The sequence below is a fragment of the Carettochelys insculpta genome, chromosome 19, assembly GCF_033958435.1.
Source record: "Carettochelys insculpta isolate YL-2023 chromosome 19, ASM3395843v1, whole genome shotgun sequence".
Classification (NCBI taxonomy): domain Eukaryota; kingdom Metazoa; phylum Chordata; order Testudines; family Carettochelyidae; genus Carettochelys; species Carettochelys insculpta.
Window position 1 is genome coordinate 23,659,148 of NC_134155.1, and position 7,710 is coordinate 23,666,857.

The 7,710-nt window shown below is 56.3% G+C and overlaps 1 protein-coding gene across 1 annotated transcript; it reads right to left on the minus strand.

Moving 5' to 3' along the window:
• Positions 1–2,268: 2,268 nt before the first annotated feature.
• LOC142023259 (C-C motif chemokine 4-like) lies at positions 2,269–6,720 on the minus strand. Its single transcript, XM_075014031.1, has 3 exons — positions 6,648–6,720; positions 4,068–4,182; positions 2,269–2,716 (listed from the first exon to the last, which is right to left on the minus strand). The coding sequence occupies exons 1-3, from the start codon at positions 6,718–6,720 to the stop codon at positions 2,626–2,628; spliced, it is 279 nt and encodes a 92-aa protein (XP_074870132.1). The 3' UTR covers positions 2,269–2,625.
• Positions 6,721–7,710: the final 990 nt, after the last annotated feature.

Here is a 7,710-nt window from a genome sequence, read left to right on the forward strand (position 1 = left end):
ATCACAGCTGCAAGGGGCAAACCCGCAGGACCCAGTGAGAGCTGTCTGCGAGCCCGGAAAGCACTGCCATCCTGAGCCTCTGCTCCAGGTGCACCCAGCCTGAATTGGAGCCACAGGTCCAGCCTTAGGAACAAAAGAACAGTCCCACTGGGTCAGACCAAAGGCTCAGTGAGCCCTGGGTGCTGTCTTGTGACACTGGCCAATGCCTCATGCTCCAGAACAGGCAATCACTGTGATCCCTCTCCCAATGTCCATCTCCAGCCTCTGACAAACAGAGGCCCAGACACCATTCCCACCCTGCCTGGCTGACAGCCACTGATGGGCCTAATCTCCAGGAACGTTTCTAGCTCTCTTTTGAAGCCTGTTCAAGACCTGGTCTCACAACCTCCTCTGACCAGGAGTTCCACAGGCCGGCCGTCTATCCCAGCCACTTCCAGGCAGTGACAAAGCATGTAGGGCCCAGCAACTAGATAAGCAGCCTACAGTGGAGACTGGTGGTGGCTCCCTGCCCCTGGGGCCAGGTCTGCTTTGGGGGTGGTGTCTAATGGGACAGGGGGCCCTGGCTAGCTGGGAGCTGCTGGCTTCCGTCTCTGCAGCCCTGCCCCTTCTGTCCGGGCGGCAGGGCGAGGTAGGACCTCCGCTCATGCTGGGGATTCCCCTGAGATGGAGGAATCCTGGGCAGGGTGTAAGCAGCTGCTTTCTGCTCACAGAGCTGGTGGAGGGGCTCAGGGCTGGGCCCCACCTCAGCCAATGCGCAGCTGCTTGCAGGCCTATTAAACTCCGGACTCACTGGAATAAAACACTGGGCAAAAGGCCTTAGTCTACCTGCGGCCACCAGGGACTTTTGCTATAGCCACGACAGCATCCCAGGCAGTGGTGGGGCTGGGATGGGGTGCCAAGCATCGCCCCACCCCCGCTCTGCATTGCTCCTTCGCTTTGCCCCTTTGGGCTAGACCTGCTCCAGGAGGTTTCATCACGTGACGCAATCTTCAGCTCCTGGCGACTCCAGGCCAGACCTGAGGGGCTCCCGGTGCTACCACCTCTGGGGACAGCTGGGGCATAATGCGACAGGAGAAAGGGGAGCTCTGGACCCAGCCTGGAGGGGTCTGGGCTCAGCCCTGGGGCGGTTGGCTGGTGGGACCTCATGAGCTGAGCTGGGCTGGGCTTTGGGTCCCTGCTGCTGGATTCAGCACAGGGTGCTGCCCGGGCTCAGCCACATGGGCCTTGGCAGGTCAGGCCAAAGAGTCTGTGGGCCCACGGCGGCACCCTGACAGTGGGACCGGCCCCTGGGCAGGGCGGAAAGTGGCACAGTGACTGTAGGACCCAGCCGCAACTGGAGTGGGGAACCCCAAAGGTGCAGGGCCCAAGGCAACCCCCATGCGTGCTTGGCCCTAAGTCAGGGTCTGGACCCTGGGTTCCAATCCTGGGATCCAGACAAGCGGTCAGCAGGCTCACAACCATCAGCACCCATTGCCCTGGATCCCTGCCGCTCCCTATGGCTCTCCATCCATCCATCCATCCATCCATCCGCCCCAGGTCCCTGCTGCCCCCACTGCTCTATCCATCCGTCTGCCCTGGGTCCCTGCCCCTGACGGCTCCATCCATCCATCCATACCGGGTCCCTGCTGCCCCCCACAACTCTCTATTCTCCCCTCCTATCCCCTCCTGCCTCCCTCTCCACCCTCTCCCCCCACCATCCTGGGCTTTCTTTGTCCTAGAACTTGCTGAGAAAAGTGTCATTAACACTCTTACTGGCGTCAGTTTCCCCAGCAGACTGCACAGCAAGCTGGGAGGCTGTAGATAGCCTGACCTGGGCTTGTTGCCATCCCTTACCCCTTTCCACAGCCTCCCAGATGGCTCCTAGGTCTGCTGGCAGAAGTGGTATTAGCAGACGTACAAACCTCACTGGCCACAGCATTATTTTTAGAACTGAGCCCCCAGAAAACTCTGACCCCCCGACAAGGACTCAGCCGCATACCTGTAAGTATTTGTTCACTTCTCCTGCGGTTAAGTCAGTGTCTTAGGATAAAGCATCCATGCGCCTACCAGCAAGAGCTGGTGGTTGCATGCTGAGGACACAGTAATGTGTTGTGAGAACCCCTGAAGTCTCATCCCGGGCCCTTCAGAAGCTGCTGCACGCTGCGGGTCCGAGCTTTGACTAGCTCACCAGGAGGAAAAATTACTCAGTTACCACCAGACTCCACTGCTGCTTATGCAGTCAGGCTTTTTATTGATGCTCTAAAGCAAATCAAGCAGTCATAGGAGAAAGGGACATCTCTGCAGGGAGTGCTCCAGAGCCAGACCCTCAGCACCGGAGCTCAAGGAGGGAGACCCGGTGGGTGAGGAGTGTTTTGTTACTAGATGGGGTCCATCATGGGACCGCCCCCTGGGCCAACAGCATCTCTGGCTTTCAGGACCCCGGTTCCTCTCTAAAGGGACTGTGTCAAAATAAGCACAGCTATTAATCAGCTCAACTGACTGTGGTGATATAATTGCAGATGCAGGAGAGGAACATGCTAGCAGCTAGACAAAGCTTAAAGCAGATTCCCTCAGGCAGCGAGACACGTGCAGAGCGAGTGAGCTGTGTCTGTGGCCAGGGGCTCCTGGCTTGTCTCCAAGCAGCCCTCAGACTTTGCTAGCCAAGAAATCCTGGTATTCTTTCACCCAGGGCTTGTCCAGCTTGGCACAGATCTCCTGACCTCCTTTGGTTTTGAATCTACGAAAGAAAAGAGTGACTCAGTCAGGAGGTGCCAGTGGTGCAGAGTGGAGCATGAAACTCTGGCCTGATGCCGCCAGCCCCGAGCAGGATGTAGGTGCAATGGGCTGGCACTGGTTTTCGGTTCAGCTTCAGTGGGACCCCAGCCAACCTGGTTGGAGTAGAGAATGGGGCCGGCCAGCCAGATTACAGGTCAGTGGGAGCTCTCGAATGCAAGCTGTTAACTCCTTCCCACCCGGGCATCTGTCCCCTCAACTCTGCATCTTGCCCTCCTGGTCTGCCCCCGCAGAGAGGCCTGAAGAGCAACTGAGGAGAGCGGGACAGCACTAATGCGTTCTGCCTGGGATGTCGGCTAGGGCTGGTGGTCTCATTCCCTCCATGCTGCTGGACACAGGTCTGTTTTGCTAGCATTCCCAGAGCCCAGTATTTACCCTTCCCCTGTATCCCTTCCTGCTGGTGGCCATGGACAAGACAACATAGGAACAGCCACCCTGGGTCAGGCCAAAGGTCCATGGAGTTCAGAGTCCTGCCCCGCCCCAATCGTGGCCAGTGCCAGGCGCTCCAGAGGGGATGAACAGGAGAATAATCAGGTGATCCCCCTCCTGTTGCCCATATCTAGCTTCTAACAAATGGAGTCCAGGGATATCCCTGCCCACTCTGGCTAACAGCCATTGATGGACCTGTCCTTCATGAATGCATCTAGTTCCTTCTTGAGCCCTGTTCCTCTCCTGGCCTTCACAACACCCTCTGGCAAGGAGTTCCACGGGTGATAATGTCCGAGCATGGCGTGAGTGCTGGGGGCCCACGATACTGAAGAAGCAGAGGTCTTCTACCAAATGGGCCCCCTTGGATTTCCAGACCAAAGGTTGATCTGTGACCAGCCCAAAGGACACGGCTCTCCATGAGGCCGAGATCAGTAGCCTGCCTTGGCTTGCCATCTCTGGGGAGCCTTTCTCCTGGCCCAACCCCACTGGTCCCAGGCCAGGCCAGACGCCATGTAAAAATAAACCAGTGCTGGTGAGATGGGGCCTGGGTGCCCCAGAGACACAGCACCACCTAACCCAGACCTGATTTATTGTCCTCCCTGCACCAGGAGGCCCCAGGGAGCAGCAGAAAAAGCTGTGGGTGTTCAATTGTAGCAGACCCCAGCATCGGTAAAGAGCCCCCATCAGAGGGCTTTGAGGCTAGTTGTGGTCACAACCCTTCCCTTGGTGCATCCCGTCCCTTGTTACCCAACCCTGTCCCGCCCTGCCACTCCTGGTGCATTCTCCAGCTACTCACACCACCACCCGCCCGCCCTCTCTCTGTCCCAGCGGCTGCTCCCAGGGGTACGGCGCTGGTGGATACTCACACCACGGCCAGGTGAGGGCACATGGTGCTGGTGACGTAAGAGCTGACCACGTTGTCTCTCCTGATCTTCCTGGTCTGGAAGGTGAAGCAGCACTTGGTAGGCACAGCAGTGCCTCCTGACAAGACAGGAAAGCCTCGTGAGTGAAGGTGACCTCACACAGACGGGACTCTTCCCCAAACCCCAGGCACAGAGGGACGCCTGGATCAGACCAGTCCTAGAGTAGGTGGCCCTGGGCCATCACACTTAGTGCAAGTGGGGCCCCGTCCTCACACTGCACACCAGGGTGGAGGCCTGGCAGAGTCCAGCCCTTTTGATGCATCGCACCACAGGAAGGCTCCAGGACTCTCTAACCCAGGGAGCCCAGCAGCACCAGTCTGACTCACATGAGCAGCTAACGGAGCCCATGGAGGTTCCTGAATCCTTATGGGGGGGAAGAGTGGCCCAGATGGGGGTGGTACTTCAGTAACAAGCTCTGGCACCTGTGCATCCTGACTCTGCTGTCGCTGATTTGAGTGCGAATCCAGAGCCCTTCCAATCAGTTTGGTGGCTTCTGGTGTGACTCACGAGTCACTCAAGTTAGCTCAGCGGATTCAGGTGGGGGAAAGAGCTGGTGCAGTCTGGCCCACAGCGTGGGAGGCCAGTGTACGTAATACACCCGACTGCGGTAGTGGGACAGGCTGGGCGGAAGGCAGAAGGGTATATGGTTGCCCTTTTCTACTGCTTGGGGGCTGGGGCAGGGGGAACCAGAAGTGACCCCCATGGATCCAAGAGTGACATCAGCCTTCAAGAGAGGGAGAGCTGGTCCAACACAGGCCACATATGGGAGAGCTTGACCTATGAGGAGAAGCTGAGGGATTTCATAGAATCCGAGGGCTGGAAGGGACCTCAGGAGGTCATCTAGCCCAGCCCCCTGCTTCAGGCAGGATCAACCCCAATAACTCATCCCAGCCAGGACCTTGTCCAGCCGGGACTTAAAAAACATTGTGGGATGGAGATTCCACCACCTCTGTAGGTAACACATTCCAGTGCTTCCCCTCTCTCCTGGGGAAATAGTTTTTCCTAATATCCAACCTACACCTCCCCTCTGTAACTTCAGACCGTTGCTCCTTGTTCTGCCATCTAACACCGCTGAGAACAGCAACGAAGGGTCCTGTGGCACCTTATAGACTAACAGAAAAGTTGTGACCATGAGCTTTCGTGAGCACAGACTCACTTCATCAGATGCTGCATCAGATGAAGTGAGTCTGTGCTCACGAAAGGTCATGATCACAACTTTTCTGTTAGTCTATAAGGTGCCACAGGACCCTTCGTTGCTGTTACAGATCCAGACTAACACGGCTACTCCTCCGATACTTGACACTGAGAACAGTTTCTCGCCCTCCTCTGCAGAGCCTCCCTTCAGGAAGTTGAAGGCTGCTATCAAATCACCCCTCACTCTTCTCTTCTGTAAACTAAACAAGCCCAAATCCCTCAGCCTCCCCTCATAGGTCATGTGCTCCAGACCCTTAATCATTTTCATTGTCCTCTGCTGAACCTGCTCCAGCACATCCACATCCTTTATTTACTGGGGGGGGGGCCCAGAGCTGGACACAATATTCCAGATGTGGCCTCACCAGTGCCGAATAGAGGGGAACAACCACTTCCACTTTGGGCTTACTTAGTTTGCAGAAGAGAAGAGTGCGAGGGGGGGATGTGATTTGATAACAGCCTTCAGCTTCCTGAAGGGGGCTCTAAAGAGGCTGGAGAGAGACTGTTCTCAGCAGTGACAGATGGCAGAACAAGGAGCAACGGTCTGAAGTTACAGCAGGGGAGGTCTAGGTTGGATATTAGGGAAAACTATTTCCCCAGGAGGGAGGTGAAGCACTGGAATGTGTTACCTAGAGAGGTGGTGGAATCTCCATCCCTAGAGGTTTTTAAGCCTTGCCTGGGATGACTTAGTTGCAGTTGATCCTGCTTGAAGCTGAGGGCTGGACTAGATGACCTCCTGAGGTCCCTTCCAACCCTAGGGTTCTACAACAGACGTACAGGCAAATTCATCCCCAAGACAGTGCTAGGGCACCGGGGTTGAAGGGAGGTGGTTAATTTGTATCTCCGGCTGCCACAGCCCCCAGGAGCTTGTGGCAAGAAGTCATCTGCACCACTTCTACCCTTGATCCATCCCCAGCCCACTTGCCAAGCACTGACATGTCCACACCCATCCCTGGCTGGTCCTATTCCTTAGGGGGCATTGAGTCTGCCCTGTGATGCCAGGGGCTGCACAGCACCTAAGGGTCTTGCCCATAGCTTTATTCCTGCATTCATGCTGAGCCACAAGGACCCTTCAAAGAGCATCACACTGATGACAACCTGCATGGAACCAGGAGGGTGCAGCTCAGACAGCGGGGTGGGGGGAAGAGATGCCCGAAACAGCACCACAGCCCCTGGGGACAGTTCCGTATTTCAAGCACTGGATCCTCATGAGCATTAAAAACCCACCAGGCCACACTCTCCTCTGTTGTCCCTGCACTGAGCTGCCCTGGGGGTCCCTAACCCTGGTCCCATCTGCTCATAGAATCGGTGGAAAGGAGAATTTGTACTTACTCTGAGCCTGGCTCTGGCAGCAGAACCAAGCCACCAGGAGAAGTGTGCAGAAGAGCCCAGCTGCCTTGGCCATGGCAAGATAGAGCAGGATCTCTGGGGGGATGCAGAGGAGAGTTATGACTGCATCTGTCTCCCTGGGCTGCTTTTATAGGGCAGTGTCAGTGGGCTCCTGTCTGCAGGAGCGCACCACTTGGCTAACAGATTCAGGGGAAGGGGGCACCCACCAAATTTCATTGTCTGGCCAAGCAGCAAGGGAGAAATTTTTCCTGTGCTGATGAGGTCGGGGATTTACCTGGTACCTGCAAAGATCGTCAGTGCTAGAGTGTGCCACCCACAGAGCCAACGCAGCTCAGCTCAAGATAGCTGCAGAGGAAGGTGTTAGACAACTGCCTCGAGCTCAGGCCAGGAGTGGGAGTAAGAGACCGAGGTGACGGGGTGAGACACCGTCTGGCAGCTGTGTGCTCCAACGGAGAGCCAGGAGCCCTGGTTGTGACTGCTAACCTGCCGGGCAGCCCCAGGCAACCTGTTCCTTCACCCGCCCCATGTCTGTCTGAGTCCTAGGAACAGGGGCAGCCGTGGTAATCTGTATTCTAACGAAAGAAACCAGCAGTCCTGGAGCTCTTTAAAGGAAGACTAAAAAAATAGTTTATTAGGTGATGAGCTTTCATGGGGCAGAGCCACTTCTTCAGACCAACAGCATTTCCAGTACAGAAATGTGCTGTGCTGTAGAGCTGTCAGTGTGTACCGGAAATGCTGTTGATCTGAAGAAGTGGGCCTGTCCCATGACATCTCATCACCTAATAAATTATTTTGTTAGTCTTTAAAGTGCGCCAGGACTGCTGGTTTGTGTTGCCTGCTTCCTGTGTGTGATGGATCAGCCCAGCTGGAGACTACAGCTCACAGCAGCTCCGTCCCCAGGCCCATCTTCTCCTGGCCAGGTAAGGGGACAGATCCTGGCAGGAATCACGCCAGGTGGTGCTGTGAAGCTTCTGGAGTACAGCAGGTGGTGAGGCACCCTGCCACCACCGGGCCCTCACAAGAGGGTGTCTTGGCTGTGCCTGCA

Excerpts from the sequence above, each read along its gene's own strand:
- LOC142023259 (XM_075014031.1), bottom strand. The coding sequence starts at position 6,720 with ATGGCCAAGGCAGCTGGGCTCTTCTGCACACTTCTCCTGGTGGCTTGG. Across the intron at positions 4,183-6,647 it reads CTGCCAGAGCCAGGCTCAGA|GAGGCACTGCTGTGCCTACC; the intron begins GTAAGTACAAAT and ends CTGTCTTGTCAG. Across the intron at positions 2,717-4,067 it reads TGCCCTCACCTGGCCGTGGT|ATTCAAAACCAAAGGAGGTC; the intron begins GTGAGTATCCAC and ends TTTCTTTCGTAG.